The sequence below is a fragment of the Vulpes vulpes genome, chromosome 11 (genome assembly GCF_048418805.1).
Source record: "Vulpes vulpes isolate BD-2025 chromosome 11, VulVul3, whole genome shotgun sequence".
Taxonomy (NCBI): Eukaryota; Metazoa; Chordata; class Mammalia; order Carnivora; family Canidae; genus Vulpes; species Vulpes vulpes.
The window spans coordinates 14,432,348-14,459,248 of record NC_132790.1 but is presented as its reverse complement, the minus strand read 5'-3'; the positions used below and the strand labels follow the sequence as shown (position 1 = coordinate 14,459,248).

At 52.2% G+C, this 26,901-nt stretch overlaps 2 protein-coding genes across 15 annotated transcripts in view; both read left to right on the top strand.

Moving 5' to 3' along the window:
• Window positions 1-4,761, top strand: part of LOC112927059 (F-actin-monooxygenase MICAL2) — a 136,402-nt gene extending 131,641 nt beyond the window's left edge. For 9 of the 14 annotated variants that reach the window (XM_072725654.1, XM_072725652.1, XM_072725650.1 and 6 more), the window contains one exon: window positions 612-1,252. In XM_072725654.1, coding sequence (XP_072581755.1) covers window positions 612-1,010 — 399 coding nt within the window. In that variant the 3' untranslated portion in view covers window positions 1,011-1,252. Of the gene's footprint in view, window positions 1-611; window positions 1,253-3,436; window positions 3,495-4,530 lie in introns of those variants that run through there. The other 5 variants (XM_072725657.1, XM_072725656.1, XM_072725647.1 and 2 more) reach the window with 1 other exon arrangement.
• A 10,893-nt stretch (window positions 4,762-15,654) lies between these two features.
• MICAL2 (microtubule associated monooxygenase, calponin and LIM domain containing 2) overlaps window positions 15,655-26,901 on the top strand; it is a 72,369-nt gene continuing 61,122 nt past the window's right edge. Inside the window, exons 1-3 of the mRNA XM_026008239.2 lie at window positions 15,655-16,844; window positions 20,832-21,013; window positions 26,283-26,357. Coding sequence (XP_025864024.2) covers window positions 16,804-16,844; window positions 20,832-21,013; window positions 26,283-26,357 — 298 coding nt within the window. The 5' untranslated portion in view covers window positions 15,655-16,803. The remainder of the gene's footprint in view (window positions 16,845-20,831; window positions 21,014-26,282; window positions 26,358-26,901) is intronic.

Here is a 26,901-nt window from a genome sequence, read left to right as displayed (position 1 = left end):
CGCCCTGGGCCAAAGGCAGGCGCCAAACCGCTGCGCCACCCAGGGATCCCGTATGATCGTATTTTAACCAGCTGGAATCCTACCGCTGCACTTTCATATCCTCCTTTTGATAGACTAACAAGCATACCAGGAACCGTTCCTGTAACATTAGAAATTCTTTCAGAGCATCATTTTGGATGCCTGTAAAAGATGGTTGATGATTTATTTAACAAGTCCCATGTTGTTGGGTGTTCATCTTGTGTCACATTTTTACCTTACGACTCTTTCCCCAGCGAACATCTTTGTATGCACATCTTTGTCCCCGTTTCAAACTATTTACTGAGGACAGAGCATAAGAAATAGGACTTCTGAGTCAAAAGGACGTGCGGGTTTTGTCTTTTTTTAAAGGACGTTTGTGTTTTGAAGGCCTGTTAAGCCTGTGGTCACGCTGGCCCCATATCCAGCGCCCCTTCAGCAAGCAGTGCTTGGGGGCTGAGACTATTTGGGCGGGCTCGCTGGAAAAGGCAGGGACCACCATGGGCAGTTTGCACTGGCCCTCTCCATCTGCTTCATCGGAAGGGTGCTCTGTGAGAGTCGTGGACTAAATGCCCTCCCTTTGTTCCCTCTCCCAGGAGGAGGGAACGTGGAAAGAGCAAGAGGCCCCTCGGCGAGACACTCCCGTGGAAAGTTCTTGCGCAGCCGCTGCCATTGGCACTCCTGCAGGCAGCCCTCCAGGTATCACCAATTCCTTCTTTAGGAAGGCGCTAAGCTGGCCTCTCAGGCTGCCCTGGGGCCTGCTTCACGTTCCCCGGAGCCTGCTTAACTGGATTCGGGGACTGCTGCGCGCCGCCGGCCTTCATTTCAGGGACAATGCTTACAACTACTGCTACACTTACGAGCTCCTGAGCCTCGGGCTGCCCCTCCTCTGGGTGTTCTTCGAGGTCCTGGCTTCCATGTACCGGGAGTCTGAGGAGTCCCTCGAGACCATCCGCAACTGGGTGCTCAGATGCTTCCCGGTCAAGCTCCAGTGAAATGCCACCCGCCCCAGAGAGCGCCTCCCATTTCCAGTTAGACGGCAGTGTGTTTGCAGCTAGCCGGGCTCTGGCCAGGAGGCCTAGCGTCCTTAACCCATTCGCTCAAAGCCAAAGAGGTGCACGCTGGCCCCCTGCGCCTGACTCTGTCAGGGGGAGCATCTGCTCCTGGTGCTGGGGCCAGCATGACATGAAGGATGGTTTGTCTTTTTTATATCGATGTAGCTTTGTACTTCTTTTATACCAAAGCGAGCCATATATCTAGGTTTACATTTCAGTTTTTAACTTTTCATAAGCCAAGAGAAAGCATTTTTTTTTTCTACGAGTGTCAATTTTTCTAAACACGGTTTGAAGTTTATAACTGGTATTACAAGTCCCTTCCACGTTGCAGTCCATTGTCCTGGTCACTGCCTGCGACATTAATGATTTGGGCTTTTTTTTTTTTTTCATAAACCGAAGTGAGTGTGCCACCTTGTCCTGACCAGTGCCTTTTGATGTATGTACCCTGATGCCACTTGTCAACAGGGGACAGTGTTTTGAACCCGAAAGCATAATCAGTTTAGAAGAAAAGAGTAGATCAGAGGAGAGTTAAGCCTTACAGAAGCACGTGGCGGTGTGTACTTGGCTGTCACGGGCCCTCCCAGAGGGAGAGGGACTGTTGTGCACCATTGTTTGGATGTAAAATAGTAGCTTCAGGGTTTTTCCTCCTCATACCAGATGACAGCCAAATGACATTCGGGCTTCAAGCAGATTGCTACAAACATACTTTGTCCTTGCCACCAGTGAGCACCCCTCGGGCAGCCCCTTGGCACCTGACCTCAAGGAGCTCCAGCGAGCTGGTGCATCGCTGGAGAGGACCTGTGGCTCTGATCAGGAGCCATGCCCACCCTGCCCCTCCCGGGGGGGCCCCCCCTCTCAGGTCCTCAGCCCAGGCTGCAGACTGAGCCAAGGCCACTCAGGGTCCATAAAGATCAGGCCGAGAGAGGAACCCGCCCTCTTGGAGGGTGCTTTGGGACTGAGGCCACTTGTTAGCACCTCAGGGTGTGTGATTTCTGGGAAGCATGACCTCCCGGGTGAGCACGGCTTCCAGTGCTCAGCCACTCGGGCCGCCATGCATATTAGGTGGAAACAGCCAGAAACCATTTGTTTTCCCACTGTCCTAGCAAAGGAATGTGTCTGGCCTCCTGTGTCTGGACGGCAGGGGAGGCTGGGAGTGGAAACTGTTGACGGATACAAAAGGAATAGGCCCTGTTAAGGGCAGAAGCGGGCCCTGGGCCTACCTGTGTTCTGGACTCTGGGCTTGCGGAGGAGGCCTCAGCTCCCCCCTCTCCGCCCTGCCTGCACTTGGCACCGCTGCTGGGTCTGGCCGAACAACGGAGAGGCTGCTAGGGAGAGGCCTCCCGTCTCGCTCAGAAGATCTAGAGTTGGCCAGGCCGGAGAGTGCTCTCTGCAGTCGTTACACTAGAGATTTCCTTCTAGATCAAGTAAGAATGGAACCTGGTGAGCTTTAGAAGCCAGGGCGCTGGAGAGCTTGGACATGACAAGTCTCTATAGGGCAGGAAGAAGGGCAGAGGCATTTCTACACACGCTTCCTTCAGGTCCTTGGATAAAACAGGGGCATGGCTGTGGCCAAGTCCACGGGAACTGGCACCTCTGCCCTCGTTGGAACCGTTGTCGGTCTGATGACTCGTGTTGGGTTTTTCCAAATTTTTTCTGGGATTTTAATATTCGGCATGGTGGGGGGAGCCCTTGGGTCATGCTCTGCTTGACTCTAAAAAGGATTATTCTCGAGGTCATGATGTGAACACACGCACAGCCGTGTCATCGCTCTTGTCTTCAGCTCAGGGCGGGCTGAGGTGCTCTGTGGAATGCTCCTCGAAGCCAGAGTTAGACTCTGTGAGAATGTCATTTATGGCCAGAAAGAGACTGGTTTGAATGACTCTGGAGAGACAGGATGTGCCTGTCAGAAGCCTGAGATGTTTGTATGCTCTGAGGCTTTGAACCTTTCTGGTGGGTGGGACCCACACACATGGTGGATTCCGGGAGGCAGATGCCTCTCGGCCTCCACAGAACATTCGAGAATGAGTGTGAGACACCAGAGTAAAACTGGGGCAAAGCGATAAGGGGGACGGGGAGGAGGGGTGGTCCTGAGGATGCGTGTAGCCCTGAGGGGACCGCAGGGGAGCACTGGCAGGGGCCAACCACACGGATCCACTCTGGCGGAGAAGTAGGTGGGCACCACCAGAAGGGTTCATCTGTGCCGAGCAAGCAGTGAGTGGTTTGGAGAAGTTTCTCTTTCATTAATGGTTGCCTCACCTTCAACTGCTGTGCCTTTTGTGTTACCAGTCTCTTTCCTTTTTTTCCCCCCGCCAGACTAAATTCTCCTCTCTGTCTCTCTCTTTCCAACCTTACACTGTGGCCACCAGTTCGTTTCAGCCTTCCAGTGCTACACCCACTTCTTGGCTGACACACTTCTGCTCTGAGGTGACTGGTTTTCTTGCCCATTTTCAGAGAGTGGTACTAACGCCTAACCTGCTTTCCGTGCCCCATCCTCCCCGCCGCGGTACGGGTTGTGCTAACTGTGACTATCCGGCATACTAATGGGCTCATTCCATGGCATGGTGGGTTGACACTGTGGGGTGGCGTTCCGCTCGAAAGCCTTGTTTGGTTCTACTTGCCTCTGAGCCGGCAGCCCGGTCCGCACCAGGTGCATGGCCTGCCTCCCTTCGGCTCCCTGCGCGGCCTGCATGCACGTGCCTTTCCCGTCGCGAAGCCACTTACCTTCCTGGGACGGTCACCCCCAGCTGTGAGACAGGACGCTAGAGAGGGCTCTGTTCACCTTTGGAAAGAACTTCTGTCTAGTAGCCTCTGAAAAAGTACATGCATATGAGCATGGGTTCTAGTCTAAAGATTATTGATCAGAACCATGGGTGACTCTTCTGAGAAAGATTTAAAAAAAAAAAAAAAAAAGAAAGAAAGAAAATGCTCCCAGGCTTTATCGTAAGCTTGACTCGTGCTTTGTCTTTTGAACACCCAATCACAGTTTTCCTGGCAAATCCTTTCCCTAGCGCAGCCTGTACTCTACACAAGGGCTTTGCTATGGCTCTTCTTGTTCTTGGCTCATAAAGCCCCAGATGATGCAGAAGCTTCGGTTGGAGCAATCATTGTCACGGGCCGGGGATGGCTTTGAGAAATGACTCAGCTCAGCCCAGGCCTGGAGCAGCCAGTGTCGATGCCCCCCATGGCTCTGCTCAAAACACATTTGCCCACTGACTCATTACCTGCGGCAGCAGGATGTTCAGAGCGCTTTTAAAGAGAAACACCGTGCCCAGTACAGTAGAACTGTTGTGGGCCAGGCCTCAGGGTCTCAGGCTGAAGGTGGCGTCTGTCCTGCATGCGGCCCAGAGCCACGCTCACCTCTCGGCCTGTCTGCACAGCCCTGCATGCTGCATTGCTCACTGCACTGGGGCAGATTCTAGCCAGTACGAAGTCATCGCTCTTGTCTTGTCTTCTCTTGCAGAGTCTCCCTCCCTTTAGAGAATGTCAACCAGAGAGGGCCCTCCTTCCCTCTCAGCCTTCTCTTTAGCTAGCCTCTCCCACCCCATCTCATCGCAACGCATGTCTGTGACCTTTGGTAGTCATTTACAGTGCCACATGGAACCCCCCCTGTATTTTGCACACAGCAAACGATGTTTAGCTTTATTTATGGTATTTGATGCTGTAAATGAAAATAAATATGGTTCTTTATAAAGCTCATTGTTTCCTCTCTTCTTTGCCATGGAAGCTGCTCCAATCTCAAACACAGGGGCTGGTTTAGGGGAAGTCTTCCCTAAACTGCTGGCGGGACCTGCACTTGTGGTGACACGGGACGCTCTGGGGCTGCGCTGGGCAACTCTGAAAGGAAATATTACCCAGGGGTAATATTTGGAAAAGGTCACCAATGCTCCTGGGCCAGGCTTTGGGGTCTCTTTCTTGAAAATTCATGGTACTTTTCTGTGTAGATTCTGGGCATAGCTGGGTAAGGGTCAGTGTCACCTGAGCTGTTGGAAACAGACTGTTTTAACAGCTCCTCTGCTCACTTCTCCCCACCCCAAACCATGGACCTGTTGGCGAGCTTTACTTAGGAACCATTCACTAATTTAGGTTCCTAAGTAACAAAGGTTATTCTTGCAAGTAAGTCTTATGTTGGTCCAGCTGAGTGAGAGGTGAAAGGTAAGGAGTATCGGACGGTATCGGACGTTGGGTTCAGAATGGCAGCGAACATGGCAGATGTGCTGATCCAGATGGAGAGCCTTTTGTGATCCTAAGAGACCTCCTGTGCCCCCAAAGCCTCAGGGCCACTCAGTGTCTAAGGCTGCAAAGCTCTGCCCACAGAGCCATTCTGAAGACAGAACCCATGGCAGGCTGTGAGCCAATTCATGGCTTCCCCTTAAGGGAAGGATTCAGAGTCTCACTTGGCTAATCTGGACAGTGCCAAGGAAGTCTGGTCCTCAACATCCCTAGGATGGGATGCCTGCCATCACCAGGCTGGATGTAGCAGGGCTTCTGATGCTGAGATGAACCTCCCCTGAGGGGCATTTCTGGGGCCCTGGGCCTCTGAGCTCAGCTGCTGGCTCCTGGAACTGCTTCCAAGCTGCCTGGGGTGAAGTACTCTTACCCAGGTGAGCTATTCTTTCTCTTCCGTAAAAGGAAGGGTGTTAGGGACTTAAGTCAGGAGCTAGGTTGGGCAAATGATTCATTCCTTTATTTATTCATCTGTTCAAGTGTTTGTTGAACACACACCATACCCTGGACATATTCTAAGTCCTAGGGAAGCAGCAGCAAACCACACAAAGGCCCTGCCCCTCCCTGCATCTTGGAATGTATGTACCTTGGTATCGTGTACCAGATTTGATTTGTTTTATTTGTACATACACTCACCTATTTACTTAACTAATATTTACTGAGTGCCTATGGTGCGCTGGGAATAGAGCAGGGGGTAAAACAGACAAAAGTCCCTACTGTCATGGAGCTTATAGTTTTGTTTTGATTTTCCGATTCGAAGCTGGGTTAAAGCAACATTTTCCAAAGTGTGGCAAGGAACACTAGCTCCAAGAGGGCTTTGTGAATGACGAGCTCCACAGGCACAGAGTTTGAGAAACTTCATTCTAATCGTGCTGGTCCTCCCAAACCTTGGAGATCCGCAAGACTTATTGGCATGGTAAAAGTCTCTGAGGGACCCTCCAGTAAAGAAGCTTAATTAACTTTGCAGAGGTGGGCTTTCCCATACCTGTTGAAAGTGAGTGTTTTATTTGTTTGGGATGGGGTTTTTTTGTTTTGTTTTGAATGTCACATTCACATAAGTGTTTGGTAGAATGTTCTTTAATCCAGAAACAGTGGATTTTTAAAAATGTATTTACTCATGAGAGACACATAGAGAGAGGCAGAGATACAGGCAGAGGGAGAAGCAGGCTCCATGCAGGGAGCCTGATGCGGGATTTGATCCCAGGACCCCAGGATCATGCCCTGAGCCAAAGGCAGATGCTCAACCACTGAGCCACCCAAGCACCCCATGGATTAAAACTTAACATGTAACAGTAAAAATGAAAACATTCAGTAGGCAGCCAGACTGGGGGGAAAAGTGAATTAAATGTGATAATAAAGAAGTTCATAGCTGTGGCCTGTAAACAGTTCGTGCAAAGGGGGTGTTCCCAGGCATTTTGCAGTGTAGGTGATCAGTTCCTATTTGTTGATTAAAGACCCAATGATGAATGTGCACAGGCTATGAACAGACAGCGCTCACTCCAGCAAATGAAACAATGCTGAAAAGAAAAGGCGAACATTTATAACAATTACATGTGAAGGAATGTAAATTAAGTATCTCCTACCTACTGAATTAGTCAAGAAAAAGCAAAGTAGGTTGTAAGAAAAAAAAAAAATAGTCGTGGGTAAAAAGTAAATGGGGACAGTCTTTTCTGGAAAGCAATGTGGCAACAATTATTAAGACCCATAAAAGGGCTCTGACCTCTGGCGCAGTAATCTTACCCCAGGGAACTTATCCTAAATAAATAATCCAGCTGGAGAAACCAATCTCCGTGCAACCCGAATATTAAGTAGACTAAGTGGGTCTAGCAGAGTGGGTGGGCTGTCCTCCTCTATTTCTGTGAACTCACTCACTTTTACAGCATTTTCTTTAATCCCTGAAATAATAAAAAGAAGTGGCTGCTGCTCTGAGTGCTCCGGGGCCAGCTGTCATTGATGGAGCGTTTCCCCCCTTGCCAGGCGGGGTGCCAAGCACCTCGTGTGCAGTACCTCGTTAGGCCTCCACCTCGCTGGCCGTGCTCACCTCGAGGGGATGCTTGATGTTAAAGGAGTTCTCCCATACGAGGGAGGCGATCTAGAGCAGCATCTTCAGCTGTGGAGGACCCGAGAGTCACCAGGCCTGGGCCAACAGTCAGACGCTGCTCGCAGGGGAGCCTGGGTGCATGGGCAGGCCCTGGAACTGGCCAGAGACCCGGCTTTGACTCTGGCACTTTGTATGGACTCAGTGACATTGGGCAAGTCCCTCCCATGAACCGAAGCCTCCGAACTTAGGGTTTTGTGGCAGTAGAATCGGTAAACATGCCCGATAGGCCAAGCTCTAGGTAGCACCTTCCTGGTTTTGTGCAGTAGGGAAGACGTTGGTGGGCGTTCTAGATCAGCTGGAGCTCAGAGGGCCCCCGGGACATCTTTAGGTTGGCCACGATACAGAGGTCTCTACTCACCCTGAGCGGTGCCATCTATTTTTCTCTCCTTTTCTGACCTCCCCACCCTCTTGAAGGCAGCTGGTCACCTCCCAGCCTCCACTGTGCACCTCTCTTTCCTCCTGCCACCTGCTAGCAGGACCTTGGTTTGGTTTAGTGAATTCCTAAGTCACAGCAAAGAGGGAGGGCGGCTCCAGCTCTGTCTCTGGCTGCCTACTTGACATCTCCACCTAGATTCTACCAAGAGTCTCCAACCTAGATATCCACCTCCCACTCCTAATCTTCCGCTGGAATAGACTCTACCCTTGGCCTTCATGGTCTCTGGAAACACCAATTCCATCCTTCCCACTGTTCAGCCCAGAGCCTTGGGGTCATTCTTAAGGACTCTTTCTCTTGGCCCACACCCAGTCCACTGGTGAATCCCAAGCACAGCCAGACCCAGTCCACCCATCACCGTCCCTGTGCTACCGCCCTGGCCTCAGCCACTGTCCCTTCTGGAGTTACTGCTGTGGCCTCCAATGTGGCTTCCCAGGCACTTCCTTGCTCTGCTCAACCAGTTTTCAACACAGCAGCTAGAGAAATCCTTTCAGAATGTGGATCTGCCCTCTGCTCTGAACTTTCCAGTAGCTTCCCAGCTCACTTAGTAAAAGCCAATGCATACAGCAGACTCAGACAGCTCTGGAAGGTCTGACCCCTGTCATTCTGACCTGCTGTCTTTCTGCTCTCTCTCATAGACTGTGTCCTAACCACACTGGCCTCCTTGAACACCAGCCATGCTCTGTCTTCGAGCCTTTGCGCTGGCTGTTCCCTCTGCCAAGAACACCCTTCTTTGGTATCTATACAGCCGGCCTCACCCTTTATCCAGATCTTTGTTCCCTCGTCTCCCTCCCGGTGAGGTCTGCCTTTAATACTACAGTCCATCCCCCCAGCCGTCCTGACCCTTTTACTCTCCTAGACAGGTTTTCAGAGCATTTATCACCTCTCAGCATATTCTGGAACTCACTGACTGATGATATGTATCTATGTTTCCCCCCTTGCTAGAACATAAGCTCCTTGAAGATGGGAACCTTTGTTTTTTTTTTTTGAGCACCCGTGTAATCTGCAGCAGTAGAACAGTGCTTGGCACATAGTGGACCTTCCACCAGCCTTTGTAGAAGCAATAAAGGCCTGGATCTCAGGCTGTGGAGCCTGTCTTGGGCTTGGGAAAGTCTTGCCATCAACTCATGACTCGGATAGGAGAATCTGGAAGAGAAGTATGACGTCGTGTGTCCTGCTGCCTCCACAGAGCCCTTTGATTGATTGGGAGAAGGGAGTTCCGATTTTACTTGAATTTTGCCTTGCAAGGGGTGCAGGCTTCACACAGCATCTCTCGCAGACTTGGGTGACCAATGGGAGCAGGCCTGAGGCTGGCAGCAGAGCCCAGTGCCAGTGGGATCCTCTTTGGGTAGCAAGGCCCAGGCCACGGGGTCACACACATCCTCTCTCCTGCCTGGCGTCCTGACACAGGAATCCAGGTGACAGGTTTGAGACCAGAGGTGGGGTGGGGAAGACTCTGCCCCCACACCATGGCATGTGGTTGGCTCACCTTACCTTTGACATCCTGAGTCTAGTCCTCCTGCGAGTGTCTCTGAGACCATGAGAGAGCAGGCCCAGGGAAGCAGGGGTTACCCCCACCCATCACCCAGAAAGAGGCCAGCCTCTCAATCTTCAGGGGCCTCGAAGTGCCCAGAAGATCGGGTCTCTCTCCTCCCACCCCCACCTACACGAGGCCCAGCCAGGCCAGGTACGTCCCCTGGCTGTGAGCACTCCATCAGGGGGGCCTTGCAGCGGTACCCGCCATCCCCATCTGAGCTGTGAGCGGAGGTCTGCTCAGTGCTGGGGTGACCTGCTGTCCCAGCCACGGGGTGTGTGCTGGAACCAAGAACCGTGCGCCCCCAAAGTATTTCCCTTCCTGCTTCCCTGGGTTGCTGTTGGGGCTCCTACCCAGAAACTTCGAGTTCTCCACTCCCAGCCTCATTCAGGGAAACCGGAATGTAGGTCCTGGCTGTGCCCAAGCTTGAGGCCCAGAGCTGGCCTGACACAGTACCTGTCTGTGGGTCCGAGGCCTGAGGCCCTACACCTGCAGCTGTCTGGGGGCCCGCCAAGCTGCTGGGAAGATATCACGTGCCCCCCTCCCCTCCTGGCCCTGATGGAGGACACCCTGCTGCCCCGGGTGTTCACGCCAGGTTCTGGGCCTGACCACGGACTGCACTCCCTGGCGTCTGGCCTTGTGTCCAGGCCGACGGCTCCGTGGCTGGAGCAGGGCAGCTCTGCCGAGGCCTTGAGCACAGGGCCTGCAGCTGGGGAGGGCTGAGCCCCCCTCTCTAGTTGGCTTGTAGTTTACTTGAGCTGGTCTCTGCACAGAGGCCGCTCCTGGGGCCAGGCAGGGCCTGGCTCAGGGCAGCCAAGCACGGGCCTGGGAGCACACACGTCTGCACACAGGTCACACACTCAGCAGAGGATGCCTGGCAAGAGTCCAGGAGGACACAGGACAGCCATGCCTGAGGCCTGTGGCTCCCCATCAATTTTCTCATTCCCTGGAGACCCTTGGAAACGGGCATTCCTGGTAGTGCACCCTGAGGTGTCACTCTCAGAAGCCCCAGGTGGCAACTGTCGTCTTGAGGCACCTGTGTCTTTATCTCTTTATCTTTTAAATGGACATGTGCTGTGAGGGACCTTGGTAGTGGCATAGACGACTGTGCCAGCCCCTGGGAGTCAGTGGAGGGCATTCCCTCCAGCAGGTCCCGCCTTCCCAGACTCTCCCTATCCTGCTGGGGGCTTGTCAGGTGCCCTCACTCGCCACCGTCTGCCTTACAAGAGGGTGGGGAGACCCCTCTGTGCTTGGTATCCTGGACATTTGCGTGCCTTCCCCTGCTCTCTGTAGTAAAGAGGTATCACCCCTGCAAATTGCATTTCCCAGGCTCCCTGGCAACTGGGTTCCTGTTCCGTCTGACTATTGGGTACACTGGTAGGAGGGCGGACGATGGGATCAAGGGAGAAGCCAGGGTTTTCCTCGGACTCTCTGCACCCTGGCCAGTGGCCGGTGTCTTCCCCGTCGTGCCCACTCCTGCCTGGACGCCCTGGCCTCACGGCCTCCTCCCAGTGTCCCTCCAGCCCGGGGCTTCCTGCTGTGGCTTATCTCTGGGTTGTCTCTTGATCTGCCCTTGGCTTTTCGGCTCATCCAACACCACCATCATGAGTTTCCTGTACTAACTGGCCTCTGTGGAGCTTTCTGGCTTGAGTTCTGTTTTCCCGACTGGGTCCTGATGGACTTAGTTTCATTGCTCCTTTTTAAGCTTGTCTCTTCAGAGAGAACAGTAGACAAGACAGCAGAGGGGGTTTTTCTAAGCCTGGAGCCAGAAGCAGCTCTGGCAGTTAGGAGATGTGTGACCTTGGACAAATGAGCCTCAGTCTTCTAATCTCTACAATGGACTTAATGACCGTACACGGGAGAATGTGTTGCTTTGTCGTCGCCCTGGGTTCTGGGGGAGAGTGGAAGGGTCTCCAGACTTGGAGAGAAAATGGAAACGATTTTACCAGCAGATCAAGGGTAGGGGTCCACATGCCGACACAAGCAGGGGTCTGGCCAGGTCAAGGCCTTGGATGTTGCTGAGGGTGGTGTGCGAGGACAGGAGTGCTGCGCTCTGCCGCCGGAGTATATCTTTCACCAGGGAGCCCTGGAAGGGGACCAAAGTGCTGGGCTCGGGGAAGACCACCTTCCCTCCAGGAGGCCAGGGCAGTTGCCCTGGGAGCTGCTGGATCGTTCACCCTCCCCACCCTCTGCACTGCTCCCCTGGTAACCCACAGCCCCAGTGTAGACCTGGCTTCTCCCTACGGGAATGTAGGCAAAATCTAGGACAAATTGTAGACAGGCCTGGGGGAGGCAGCACAGGTGACCACACCTGGACCCTCCCCCGGGGCTGGCCACCAACACAGCTGCTGATCCTCCTGACTCACTGGGGGCCCCTGGCCGAGTTAGTCTCTGGGCGCCACATTCTTGCACACACGTGGTGAAGATGACAGCACTGTCCTTTCGGGCTGTCGGGATGTTTGAGATGGTCAACCTCAATAACGGCCTCGATAATGAGCTGGTGTTGCTTCTGTTGTTGCCTCGAGACTACTTCCATCGCTCGTCCTGGGGCCGCTAGAACTAGCACTACTGGTGTGTGCAAGCGGACAGGAGTCCCCAGGGAATGAGAGAGGGGTCTGGAAGTAGAAGCTTGAGTGGAGTGATTGCCTCCTGAGCACAGCACTGAACCCAGCTGTAGCCTTTGACCTAGGCCTTGGGGGGCAGAGGGAGAGGAAGAAGAGGTCCATCTTTGGGGCTTTTTTTCCCTGGGTGAGGTGGTGATCAGAGGAAGCCCCAGCTCCTTCCAGCACCCCCCACCCCTCCACAGATGTGTGGACTCCCCCGTGAGGGATGCTGGCCTCACCCTGCTGTCCTGAGGGCTCAGCAGTCAGCCACATGCCCAGCCCTCCAGGAGCTCAGGGAGCCTGCCTGGGCCCTTACCCTGTTCCACCCCTCAGCCCTGCTGGCCAGGTCACAACTGTCTAGGAGGAGAGAAGATAAAAGCAGCCCCTCGGGGTGTCCATTGCAGGTTTGGGCTGGTCCCTGAGGTGGTGTTGCCACTGCCTGGCACAGCTCACCTCCCCTGCCTGCAGCCGCCCTATTCTGCCGGGCTGCTCCGGACAACCTCGCTCCCTCTTCTCTGGCCACGCAGCTCAGCCGTTAGTTCTCCTCCAGGTTATCAAAGCCCTTTCCCTGGTCTCCGTCTCCCCTCCTGCTGGGGCCTCTAATCCACCTTTCAGTCACCAACCAGAGCGATCTTTCTACGAGGCCAATCTTATGACACTGGTCTGCGGCTTTCAACCCTTCAGGGGTTGCTCTTGGAGGGAAATCCACTCTTCACTTTGCCACCAGGGGCCCTTTCTGGTTCCATGTCAATGGAATGGTTTCCCGCTGGCTTCTTTCATGTACTCTCCTGCCATCCAGCCACACAGACATAGTTTCTGCTCCCATGCAGGTGGGAGTGCTTTCCCACGCTGCATTTACTCACAGAGGTCCATCCCGTGGAACACCACCTCTCCCTACTCTGTTTGGATCCTACTCATCCGTAACCCATTGAAATGGTGCCTCCCATCTAAGGTGTTCATTGTACAGAAGTCAGATCTCCCTCCCCATCTACTGAGTCTCACCTTACTCTTAGACGGTCTACCCAATAAGGCAACTATCCGTGAATATGCCTAACATTCTCCCCTCTGGGACAAGAAGAGACCCTTGAAGGCAGAGCATGGCTGATTCCTCTCCAAATCACCAGCACAGGCCCAGATCTGAGGAAGTCAAGTAGCATCTGCTGACCATACAAGTATCTGAGTATACCCCACTCGGGCACACACCTGTACTCGGGTATAACCCAGATAGAGTTGAGTCTCTGCTACAGTAATTCTGTGTAATGAGCCTCCTGAATTTCTGAGGCTTGTATCACCTATTTTTCTTGCTCGTGGGTCTGTGGGGTTAGCTGAGTAGCTGTGCTTCAGGCTGTAGATCGAAGGGTGGCCTAGGCTTCCATGGGATTGGTTAGGCAAGGTTTCAGGCCACAGGTGGCTTGAGCCATGCTCCATGTGTCCACAGTCAGGGACCTAGGCTGAGGGGTAGCAGCCATCTGGGGTGAGCTCTTCTCATGGCAAGCTAGCAAGAGTGTGGCTGGACTGGCCAGACAGCAAGGCCATTTGAAGCCACTGCTCACGTCACATCCACTCATTTCCACTGGGCAAAGCAAGTGTCACAGCCAAGTCCCATGTCAGTTGGGCAGAGAAGCATATCTACCTACCCTAGTAGGGAGGACTGCAAGGTCACAGAAAAAAAAAAGAAAAAAAAGCACAGCTCTGTTACAGAGAGGGGATAAAAAAAAAAAAAAAAAAAAAAAAGGAACATATTCTAGCCAAAACTCCCAGAATAAAGGTCATGCACATTGGTGTCCATGGTTCTGTTCTGCTCACAGCCATACAGACTGATCCCTGTCCTCTGATGTCTTCACCTCTGTGTGCACCTGTTTTTACATCAGCAAAATGGGAAGAATAATACTTGTCTAGAAGGTTCTATGACATTTAATAGACTTAGTACACGTTAAACACTTACACAGTTCTCCATAAAAGTGTCCAATAAAAGTAAGTTGCTGCTACTATTATTATATCATTACGGCTACTCCTACCTACCGAAGCATCCAATTACATCCCTGTTGCCCCAGTGATTCCCATCTGCAGCCACATCAGTGCAGAAGTGTGCATATGTGCATGCACAAGCAAGCATGCACATATGCCAGGAGTGACAAACTGGCAGCCCACTGGCAGCATCTGCCTGGGAATGTGTTTTATTTGACCTATACAATATTTTAATACATGAGGCATTTCATGTAAAAATAAAAATTTCTTGAGTTATCTTCATAGATGGTAAATATGGTTAGGGAGTAGCTCTTGTCCTGCAGGTGGAGGCATGAAAAACCCAGCATTTAGAGGTTGGCTAGGAGATTGGGTGGCTGAGATTGGAGCAGCCAGGGAGGCAGTGAGAGGATGGGTCCCCAGAGCAGGGAGGGGTGAGGGCGGCAGCAGCTGCAGGAGGACCCCAAAGCCTTGTGAATTGGACTTAGCAATAAGGAGGCTGCCGGGGGCTTTGGGGGGGAGTTTGGGAGTCATGGAGGCACAGGCAGCATTATAGGGGGTTGAGGAGTTGAGTGATGGAAGGTGCATAAGTAGAGAAAGTAAGTGTAGCAAACTCTTCCATGATGATTGGCTAGGAAGGGGAGAAGAGGAAGAAACGTTGGCTAGGGGCCAGGCATGGGAATTGGGTTAAAAACAGTTTTCTTAAAAGAGGAGAGGCTTCAGCACATTCAAATATTGATAGAAAGAGTCCCATAGACATAGAAGTCTGTGACACAGGGAAGAGAAGGTAATGACCCTTGGACAGGATCATTGATGAGGTCATTGGTCATTTCTACCTGGAACATAGGTGATATTTTTCCTGTTAACCATTTGCTTGGTTGCTGACTATCTAGCCAGTTTGAATGAAAGCCCTGTGAGAACAAGGCCTTTGTCTTGTGTTCACATAGGAAAAATATCACCTGTGTTCCAGGTAGAAATGACTAATGCCCTTGCTAATGGCCCTTTGCGAGGAAGAAGCCAAGTGCAAGTGAGGTATCAGCCTTAGAAAGGAGAAAGGACACCTGCCCCACTGTGACCAGTGGAAGGGGTTGTCACCTAGCTAGCTCATGGCCAAAATGGAGCTGGACCTCAGGTGGCCTATTTTGCTCGCTCGTTTGTTGATTCATTCAACAGGCATTCCTTGATCATCAACTCCTTGCCGGTATCATTCTAATAAGAAACAAAATAGACAAAAATCACTAGTTCTAGTCACGGGAGAGAGATAATAAAATGCAAAGAAAGTTGTAGAGTTTATTAGGAGATGAGATGTGTTATGAATAAAAATAAAAAACAGAGAATGCTGAGGGCATGGGTTGCAGTTAAAATAGTGTGACAAGGTAGGCCTCATGGAGAAGGTGCCATTTGACTGAAGACTTGAGGTGGTGAGTGAGCGAGCCCTGCAGGAAGCTGTCCAGGATAGCATCTCCTAGGAAGAGGCGGGAGTGATACGAGGGGCTGAGACAGGGGGTCAGGGAGATGGTCACATACATGGTCAGAGCAGACAGTGGGGCAACAGTGGGAGATGAGGTCCCAGGGGCCACTGGAGGGTGTTGAGCAAGGGAGTATGATCTGACTCATATTTAACAGTCACTTGAGTGGCCGTGTTAATTAAGAAGAGTGGGGCGGGGGGGAAGACTAGGGGTTTGGGGAGGTGGAGCAGGGTGAGAGGGAAAGCAGGGAGACCCACAGAGGCTGGAAGGCAAAAGATCATGGTGGCTGAGGCCAAGGTGGTAGCAGAGGAGGTGGTGACAGGTGCCTGGATTCCTGACATATTTTGAAGGTGGAGCCAGCAGGATTGGCTGATAACTTGAGTGAAGAATGAAATAACAAGAGAAGTCAAGGATGGCATGAAAGCATTTGATTTGAGCAGCTGGAAGGCCAAGGTCGCCATTTACTGAGATGGGGAGGGCTGTTGGGGAGCTCGTGGGGGTAAAGAGCTCCACTCGGACATGAGTTTGATGTGTCTGCTAGACACCCACGTGGAGGTGCCAAGTAAGCAGAGGGGTATGGAAATCTAGATTCAGGGAAAATGTCTGGGCTGGCAGTGTAGATGCAGGAGTGAGTCATTGTTATCTGGGGTTATTTGAAGCCAGGAAGCCAGATGAGATTATCATGGGCATAAGTAAGAGGAGAGATTCAAAGGCAGCCCTGGGGCCTTCCAGTGTGACCAGGTCAGGGGGAAAAGGTAGAACCAGCACACAAACAGGAAAGGAGAACAGTCGGTGAGGGGAAGGGAGCCAGGCGGCGCTATCCTGGAGGCTGAGAGGAGAGCTTTTCTAGAAGTGGGAATGATCAGCTGAGTCAAATGCTGCTGATGTGTCAAGACAAGAATGGAGAAGTTGCCACCGGGTTTAGCAGTATGTTGGACACTGTGATTTTGACAATGGCAGTCCAGAGGCTGGTGCGCCTGGGCGGGCCCTCTGAACACTTCAGGACCCTCATATGGGATTAAATGAGATGTGTGCATTCATGCCCTGCACACAGAGGTGTGCTCTAAATACTGGGGCATCTGGTAGGCGAGGTGGTGGGAACAGAGGACGAGAAGTCTTGGAGTGTCCAAGTGGACCCAAAGCCTGCTGCCTTGTCCACTCCCCCGCCCCCGGCAGCCTGTCCAAGCTTCTGGATGGGAAGCAGGTACCCTGCAGGGCCCGTTTATTTCCACCATCTCCCTAGACCCTCTTCTCCTCCCAGCAGATGAGCCAACCTCCCCCAAGAAGCCCAAGAGTGTCCTGGAGCCAGAGCCCAGTGATGTGGATGGTGGAGCCACCTCTCTCCTGCCCTCTGAGTGGACCTCAGTGAGGATCAGCCCTGGGGAGGATATAGTTGGACAAGACATGATGGCTGTGCGTGTCCTGGTCACCAGTGACGACAGCAGGTATGCTCAGGCTGCTGCGGGGTGGGTTCAGAAGAGGGATTGGACGAGGGTAGCGGTATTCAGGAACTGGTCTTCTTTCTTCTCGCTGACCATGTGACCTCTCTGTACCTCCATATGCTCATCCATAAAACAGGGACAACCATAATACCTGTCTCGTGGACAATCGTAAAGATCTAACAATTAATATACACAAAGCATGTAGAAAAATGCTCAGCACGTAACACTATAAGTGTTAGCAATTGCTGTTTCCTCAGAGAAGGGACAGGTTCTGGCCCCACTGTCTTCTCCCTAAAAGGCAGTTGTGACATAGGCTGTAGCAAGGGGGTGCCGAGTGGGTGTCACTGTCACGGTAAGTAGGATGGTGATACATGATAACAGGAGGCTAGGCTAGGGGTGGGAAGATGCATGAGAAGTAATATTCTGCTGCCCTAGATGAGTATTTCTCAGAATGGCATCCTTACCACCCATACCAGAACCACCCAGAGTGGTCATTGGGACCCCAGACTCCAGGCCTCCCCTCGACTGAATTCGTTCTGGAGGCCGACCAGCAAGAGGTACCGATTGCTCCTTATGTGCTAGGCTCAGAGCATAGAGCAGTGACCACACAAGACCAAGGCCTTGCTCTCACAGGGCTTTCATTCAACCTGGCTAGACAGTCAGCAAACAAGCAAATAGTTAAAAGAAAAATATCACCTATGTTCCGGATAGAAAAATAAAATAGGAGCCTATGCTAGAGGGTGACTAGTCAGCTGCTTTCGACTGGGTAGCCAGGGAAGGCCTTTGTATCAGTTATCCATTCTCACCGTTATGCTGAGGGACAGGAGCGCTCCGACAGCCACCGCTTATTCTACTCACAGTTCTGTGGGCACCTATTTCAGTCAGGCTCAGTCCTGCAGTTCTTTTGGTCTCCGTGGACTCCCGTGTGTGTTCGAGCCAGCAGGGTCCTGCTTCTAGAACATGGCTAGCCATCAGCTGGAGTGTCAGGAGGCAACCAGGCCACGGGTCTTTCATCCTCCAACAGGCAGCCCGTGCTTATTCACATGGTCCTGTGAGAAAGCACAATCGTGCAAAGTGTCTTGAGGTCTTGGCTATTCCTATCACGTCTGAATGGTCACAAGTCCAGCCCGGACTCAAGGGGTAGGGAAATTGGCTCCACCACTATGGGAGGAGCTGCAAAGGTCCATTGAAAAAGGGTGTGGACCCAGGGGAGGAATGATTGCAACTGTTCTTTGCAAACAATCTACCACGGCCTCGGTGAGGAGGTGACCTTTAAGCTGAGAATTGTCAACAAGAAGGGACAGCCATGTGAAGACTGAGGGAAGTGGCATCCAAGCAGTGGAACACCAGTACATAGGCCCCCAGGGCGAGTGTGGCTCTGATGTCTTCTGGTGTGGCTGGCACACAGTGAGGGGATGAAGAGTAAGATATATCAGAAAGGAAGGCAGGAGTAAGGCTTAGTAAGACAAGGGCAAGGGTAAGTAAGGGCAAGGAGTTTAGACTTTATTCTAGGTCCAACTGAAGGCCATTAGATAATTCTTAAGTCAGAGAGTGATATCTTATTTATGATTTCCAAAGATGAGCAGGCCTCGGTATGGAAATGGATGGGACAGAGGTGGGTGGGAGTGGAGGCAGGGAGGCCCGATGGGAGCCTGTGGCATGGGTAAGAGATGAGGGACTTGGGCCAAGATTGGGAGCAGAGAAGAAAGAGTTTGCTGATCAACTGAACGTGGAGGTGAGAGAGAGCCCAACGGTGACTCCCAGACTTTGACCCACGTGACTGCAGGAAAGGTGCAGTCGTTTCTAGAGTAGCCTTGAAGAGGACAAGATTTCAGGGAAGAAGATGCAGGTTTGTGGAGAAAATCAAGAGTTCTGTTTTGGCCATGTGGAGTTGGAGATGTCCATCAGATGTCTTTGTGCGGAGGTCAAGCAAGCCGTAGAACAGAGAAGTTTCTTGGAGGCAGGTCTAGAGACAGTGATTTGGGGCTGGGGGTGGGGGCAGTGGCACGGAAAGGCTGTAAAAGCCAAGGGAGCTAATGAGGCACCTGTGGAGTAAGAATATCTTCGCATTAAAAAGAAAGAAAGAAAGAAAGAAAAGAAAAAGAAAAAAAAAGAATATCTTCTCATAGCTAAAGAAGAGCTGGGCACGGATGAGAGCCCCAGGGCATTTGAACATTCAAGTGGGCAAGCTGGCAAAACGCACAGGAGGAGAGAAACCGAAAGAGGCTGGGTTGTGGAAGCTGAGAGAAGAAAGGAGACGTTTCAAGAAGGAGGGTGTGGTGCTGGTTCAGATAAGAATGGAGGAGCTGGAGAGTCGACCTCTGGATTTTCCTACAAGAGGATCAGAAACCCGGCTGGAGTAGGTGTGGGAAGAATGTGAGGGAGAAAACGGGTACTGCTGCGCAGACAGCTAGTTTGTAAGGTCTGGAGCCTTCAGACTCTGGAAGGGGGGCCTGGCAACAAGCATTTTAGCAAGTCCCACAGGTGATTTGGACCCAGAGGTCTGCATGAGCGCCTCTGCCTTGGAGTGCCCTAGTGGTCACTGAGGTAAGCAGCAAGGCCCAGAGAAGGAAGGTCTCACAGCCTGGGCTCAGTTAGGCAGGGCTGTGTCCTGAAACCCAACTCTAGCTTAAGTAACAAAGCAAATACTTCGGTGCCCCTGACTGGGAGGTCCAAGGGGGTCCCCTCTCCGGGCAAAGTGGGAGCGAGAAACTCAAACAACCGCTGTCTGCTGCCTCTCTGCATGCCTGATTTGCAACCACCCGCAGGGAGGCTCTATCCACGTGTGGAACACTTGGCTGCTGAGGGCCTCAGCCCACGCCCATTGGTCCCCATCCATGTCCCAAGACCTCAAGGTAGACTTCTGATGGGTCTACCCACATTGCACACCCACCTCTGGGACTCATCGGTGAAGAGCACTAGGACGCCGCGAGCGGCGGGCTTGGGCACCGTGGTGGAGAGAGTCCACCAGAGCACACAGATGGACAAGGGGCAGCAACCCAGTGGAGGATGCACGCTGGACTTCCATACACAGGGCGAGGGTAAATCCATATGTTCACCAGAAGTCACAGCCCTACAGGTTTGTGCCTCCCGCAGGCCCGGGGGACTGTGCATCCTGTCTCTGCTGCTGCGGACACCCCGCCTCCACTTCTTGGCCACCTGAATCCCTGCCAGTCATCCAAGGCCCAGGTTCAATAGTCTCCCTCCGACCCCGTGGCCTCCTCTTTTCTCCCGTCCGTTCCCACAGGCCACAAGCACCACTGCAACGCCTAAAGGTTTAGGAGCAAGTCCTAAATGATGAGCTCGTTTCCCCTCAGAGAGCTGAGCAGTCGTGGTCAAGGGTGTCTAAAGGTGGGCAGGCCGGCTGCCCCGCATACACGGGCCAGGCTTTGCTCTCCTGCAAAGAGACCGATGCCTGTATTTGCTGGCTTGAGCTCCAGAAAGTACCATGGTGGCTTCAACAGCAGAGATGTGCTTTCCCTCGGTTCTGGACGCCAGAAGTCCCAGCTCAAAGTGTGGGCAGGACCGGTTCCTTCTGCGGGCCTCGAGGGGGAAGGATCTGTTCTGTTTGTGTACCCACTGGAGATGCCAAAGCTTCTCACGGAGAGGGAGGCTGGGCACAGCGTGTTCCCATGGGGTATTCCTCCTATGCCTGTCCAAATTCCTCTTCTTGTAAGGACACCAGGCTTATGGGAATAGAGCCCACCCTAATGACCTCATTTTAACTTAATTACTTCTTTAAAGACCCTATCTCTGAATGCAAACACGAGGTACTAGGATTAGGATTCCATATGAATCTGGGGTGGGGGGACACCATTCAGCCTGTGACAAAGCCTGGGGCTGGGCTTTGGGGATGGGGCTGACTAAACCACTCTCTTGGCCCTGGAACGCCACGGCCTGCTGGCGGCAGTGGCAGGCAGGGCGCAGCGTGGGTGTGGGAGGTGAACTGCGGGGTCCCCCACTCACCCACTCTCTCCTTGCTCCTTCCAGCTCCGATGCAGAGCCAGACTGCCCCGGCACCAAGGCCTCCAGTGTGCGGCCCTGTGAGGAGAGACCCTGGCGGCCAGGACCCCGGCCCCTCCTGGAGCCCCTCACTAGGCACAGCTCCCTGAGGGAGGCCCCGGCCAGGGGAAGCTCTCCCCAGAGCTCCGAGGAGCCCCACGCCGTGCACGGTGAGCAGAGAGTTTGTCCCTGTGGGAGACAGGCTTGCTGGATCCTGGGACATGGGGAGGGACATGCTGGATCCAGAGACTCTCCATGGCCAGTTTTTCCTGGCGGAGGATCGGGTGATGGGTCCAGCAGCAGGGCTGGGGTATTAGAGGGGTGAGGGCCCTACACCCAGGCCCAGCCTCCTTCTCCGTGAGAAGCTTTGGAATCTCAAGTGGGTATGCGGCAGAGGGGCCTGATGGCTGCGTGTCCCAGGCTGCAGAGATAAGGGGGCCTATCCAGAGATAAGGACCCTCTTGCCTGAGCAGTCTCCTCTTTGAACAGGTCCTTAGGGGCCCGTTGGGCATTCCATGGCCCACTAGGGAAGGATGTGGCTTAGCTGTGTGGGCAGCACAGTCCCCCCGGGGCCACCCGGGAGCAGCACAGGGAGCTTGGGGCATGTGGACTGCCCTGAAACTTTACCTACCCAGTAATAAAGACACTTTGACTTTCAAAGTGTCTTTATTTTTTAGACACTTTGAATAAAGCACATGTGACAGCTGAGGGTTTTCCCATTCGTGGCCCTGTTTCATCCTCAGGATGGCCCCGGGGGGTAAGGCAATTCACCCTTTTATTGGCGAGCAAGCAGAGGTCCCACAGCTAGTGAGCCGAGTGGCCGGGCCCAGTGCCTCCACCCCCTAGAAGGCAGGCGTCTCTAGCAGCCCAGCTGATTTTTAATAAAGGCGGCCTTCAGTTGAATGTTTTGATTCGGTCAACAGCAGCTTGTGACCTCGGGGTGGGATATAGGCGAACAGAAAGTTGCCACCTGCAGTACCGGCAGCCTTGGCTGCCCCCGGGATGGCCCGTGCTAGGCTTGTCCTGCACATCCCTCTGGTGGCCGAGAGCAGAAGTTCCACCTGAATCTAGAAGCAATCTCACAAGGGTAGGCTTCGCTGGAAAACCAGGGCTGGGGCCCGCCTCCAGGAAACTCTGGATTTACCCTTCCCTGTGAGCCTTTTTAAAAAAGGACAATTGTCATTAGAATGTATTTGCTAAATGCCATTGTGGTGGCCTCCAGAAATACTCAGCATAAGCGGCCAAGGGGACACTGCACTGTGCCCAGCTGGGGGCAGCCTGCCTCCGTCTCCCTCGGCTCCAGCCTCCTCGTGTATAGATGCGAAGCCTGCCTGCCTTTCATCCCTTCCCTCCATTTCTCTTCCCTCCTCCATTGCCAGGGGATTTTAGGCAATTTACAAGAAAGACAAAATTATGTGTGTCTTATCTGTAAAAGTTTAAATTTTCAAGATCAAGGTTAACAAAACCAGTTTAGGAGGTAGAGGCCCCAGAGAGCGGCAGACCGGGATATCCCAAACAATGATCCTCTAGTGGGATCATAAATTTGATCCCAAGTTTTCTGGCAGTTGGCATTCAAAAGGAAGCACAATTATTATCCTCATTGTTCATGAGAAAAACAACATATTGGTTTGGGGCAAGTTTCAGAGCTGGTGTCACTTTTCCTAGTGCTTCACGCTGTAGGAATTGTCCAGCTCGTGTCCAATAGATGGCCCTGAGGGATGCACGAGTTCATATCTTGAGCAAGGCTGTCTGGTGCAGCATCCCTGGGTGGCAAGTGAGGGCAATAAAACGCGACTCAGCAAGTGCAGTCCTTTGGGGTGATAGGGCTGGGTCAACACGACAAGGCAGTGTGGCCAAAGTTTTTGGTTTCTGACACTCCGGCTTATTTTTTTTTAAGATTTTATTTATTTATTCATGAGAGACACACAAAGAGAAGCAGAGACCCAGGCAGAGGGAGAAGCAGGCTCCATGCAGGGAGCCTGACGTGGGACTCGATCCCAGGACTCGGGGATCACGCCCTGAGCCGAAGGCAGACGCTCAACTGCTGAGCCCCCCCCAGGCGTCCCACTGACACTCCAGTTTAATACCAGGATAAAATACAGAGTAGACAGAGAAGTAGATAAACTGTGTGACTTTCAAGCAATCTTTTATTGATTTCATGTCCATGTGTCACGTGTTTGATCGTTGCTAGACAGACTGCGTTTACGGTTAAAAGCTCTGGTACCCTCTAAGCATCGTCTTATGTTGCTGGGTAGGGTGAGTCCGTGACTTGACCAGACCACGTAGGGTTGAGATCATGTTGTGCGTGTTAATGGAGCTTCATTCAACACAACTTTCACTTGGATAAATGGCTAGGAGCTGAGCCGAGGGAATGCCAGGCAAGGCCAGGATACTGCTTGAAGACCTCTGGTTGGCTCACCCATGCTCATCCTGTGGTGTTTACAATTGCCAAAGGGGGAAATGACCAAAACTCATCAACAGGTGAATGGATAAACAAGTTGTGCCATATAATGGAACGTTATTCCGTGTTAAAAAGGAAGAAAACTCTGACACATGCTACAATATGGATGAGCCTTGAAGTCGTTATGCTTTGTAAAGTAAGCCAGACACAAAGGAACAGATAGGACATGATGCCATGTCTCTGCAGTACCAAGAATAGTCAAATTTATAGAAAGAGAAAGTTGAATGTGATGACGGGGGTGGTGGTAGGAGTGTGGGGAATTACTGATTCATGGGTACAGAGTTTCAGCTTGGGATAAAGAAGTTCTGGAGGTGGATGGTGGTGATGGCTGTACAACAGTAGGAATGTACTTAATACCACTGAGCTGGACTCTTTTTTTTTTTAAGATTTTATTTATTTATTCATGAGAAACAGAGAGAGAGGCAGAGACACGGGCAGAGGGAGAAGCAGGCTCCATGCAGGGACGTTGGGTCTCCAGGATCATTCCCTGGACTGAAGGCGGCGCTAAACCGCTGAGCCACCAGGGCTGCCCTGAGCTGGACTCTTTAAAATGGTTAAGATGGTCACGTTCATGTTACATAATATTTTACCACAATTTAGGGAAGGACTTCTGGGACTACTTTGCTTGGCTCATCTAGGAATCTATTGTATCCTCAAAGTTCTTTAGCATAGAGCATGCCCAAGATGATGGCCTGAAATAGAATTTAACTCTGTGCTATTGAGGCTCAGTAGAAAGGGCTCAGTAATTCTCCCCTAAAACTCCTAGTTCAATGGTTCTTTAAAATCTTGTTTAAAAGGAAGCTGCCCAGGTTCCTACCTGCAGAGATTCAGATTCAGTGGGTCTAGCGTGGAGCCAAGTATCTGCATTTCATGGAAGCGCCCTAATTGCTTCCATGCAGGAGGGCCACATCTCGCACTTTGGGGAATCACAGAAAAGGAGCTTCTAAGAGGGCCTGTCTGGATAAGTGTGTTATAAAATGCACACCTAAATAATTAAATGAGTCAATCAACTGTGTTGAGTTTTAAGGCATAAACCAGTTAGAGCTGGGGGTGTGGAGTGTAGACTGCCCCATATTATTCTGATTTAGAAAAATCGGTATTTTTCCTTTTTTTTTTTTTTCTGGCAATAATTTGACAACTGGATGGTCCAGTTGACCTCTGGAGAATACTGCTAGTTTGTAACAATTAAATGGTATCATTAGCACCATATGGTAAAATACTTACCCCTTATTCCTTTTGTAGCAAGTCATGCACTAAGATCTCCAAAAGTGCTCCCTTAAAATAAATATAAATAAAACATAAGCCGAAAGGAAGGGAGCCAGGCTTGCTTGATGCTGCTCAAAATGACTGGATCAAACCATTGCTACCCACCCTGTTGTTCCTATTGTGGTAAAAATGTGTGCATGTGTGTCCTATAAACACCAGGGATGGAAAATTGCTTATGAATTTTAGCCATTTTTAATAAGTTCTACTCCACAAAGAGAAAAGGCTGAGGAGGAGCAATAAGGCTTTAAGCAGTCTTCTAGGTCTGTGGGGAAAATTCTCCAGCAGCTGTTGGAAAGGATAGTGGTGGTCAGCAGGAGGTATCTGCCCTGGAGGCCTGCTTGCCCCTGCTGCAGACCCTGCCCTGTGCCTGAGGGAGGAACAGGCCTAAGCTGGGGGGTGGGAGATGAGGAGGCTGTGCCCCCAGCCATCTGCACAGGCTCCCCCTCAAACCCATGGACTTGAGATGACAGCAGACCTTTGGGACAGGGAACCCTCCAGCTGGAACAGGTTCGCATCGTCTCCAGGTGCAATAGGGGAAGGAGGAGAGTTGAGGATCTAAGTAGCTGGATGATCTTGTCCCAAGGAAGAGAAGCCCCCAGAAGAGGCTGCCACCTGCACCCCACAGCCTGGCTGATGAGAGCTGATGCCCACTTCTAAGCACTGGCACGGTGTGGATTCCAGGCCTTCCTACCGAAAGAGAGGGCTGGGCCTTGGCTTCAGACCTCCCCTACCCCATTCTCCCACACCCACGTGACTCCTGGAGCCTTCTTTCCTTCCATGCCCCCTAGTCCCACCTGTATGTGCATTCAGGTGTGCGTGTGGTGCCCCATTCTTCATCCTGGGTATGAAGGAACCACCACAGGGACACGGAGCCTGAGGCCATATCTGAGGGCCCGGTGTGGGAATGCGGTGCAGTAGCATCTCTCACACCCTAAATGGCAGAGACCACCTTCTTTTGCATGTGATGTTCATCTTGCTCAGCTAATTCTCAAGACCCACTGGGTGGAGGGTGTTCAGTCCACAGTCCACAGAATCCTGGTTCCTGAAGGGTTTGGGAGGTTCTGGGGGGGGATGGGGAAGTAGAACTTTCTGCAGCTTCTAGGCTTCAATGAGAGCAGCTCAGGTTTATCTACTACATATATGGGACATTGATGTCAGACCTGCTTTGAAGAATTGCTCTGCTAAAAACGAGCAAACGGGTGTGCCCGAATGCGTGTGTGTGCACACACATTACATTAATTATGGATGAGTTAGAATGATGGCTCATAATTTGAAGGATTTCCTGCGTGATGGCAGTACCTGTCCCAAGCAGAGTCTCAATACATATTCAATGAATGAGCGAATGAAAAACTGGAGGTGTGCGTCGTAGGGACCTGAAGATGCAGTCTGGGAAAGGAGGGGGCTTGGCCAATTTTTTTTTTAAAGACTTTTATTTATTTTTTCATGACACACTCAGAGAGAGAGGCAGACACAGGCAGAGGGAGAAGCAGGCTCCACGTAGGGAGCCCGACGTGGGACTCAATCAGGGGTCTCCAGGATCAGGCCCTGGGCCAAAGGTGGCGCTAAACTGCTGAGCCACCCGGGCTGCCCCGGTCAATTATTATTATTAGTCTATAAACTGCCAGAGAAGAAAACCCCATGTTTATTCTGTAAGTTTAACAGACTCTTCCTCCCTCCCCATCTCCCCTGCCCCTTTCTTTTTTCCACCCCAGCTCTGCAACGGGCCAGTAGCTTCCAGTCTCCAATTCCCAGCAAATACCAGAGCTGGAGGAGAACATTCCAGTCAAGTGAGTCACGAGCTCTCTGGGAGTGGGCAGGGAGGGGCGTGGGCAGTGTCCTCTGGTCAATTCTCAGGGGCAGCTGTTCTCATTCCATGCATGTCCTCTCTGACCTGGCCCCCTGGATGTGAGGGGCAAGGAAAGAGGAAGCATTTTCCAAGGATTTGGGACCTTTCTCTCTCCTTCAGCTCCCCAGTCTGGAATCACCACAGTTGCACCCAGAAGGGGCCTTAGCAATCACTGGCTCCAAGCTTTTTGAGACACACAGAGGAGGAAACTGAGACCCAGAGCCTCTATGTGTTTTCATTCTGTGCACTGGGGTTGGCCTGGGGGCATCAGCCCAACGACCTCCTGCAATCACAGGCAAAGCCAAGAAGGAAGCTGCACCCACTCCCACTCATCACCCATCCCTACAGCGGACGCCAAGGCATCCGGCCCCCACGAGGGGGCGCAGGAACCACGCACACAGATGCACAGCATCCCGGGCGGACCACATTCTCATTCTACAGGGCAGGCGTCCCCTCCCGGGCCCTGAGAGAGGGGCAGGGACTCC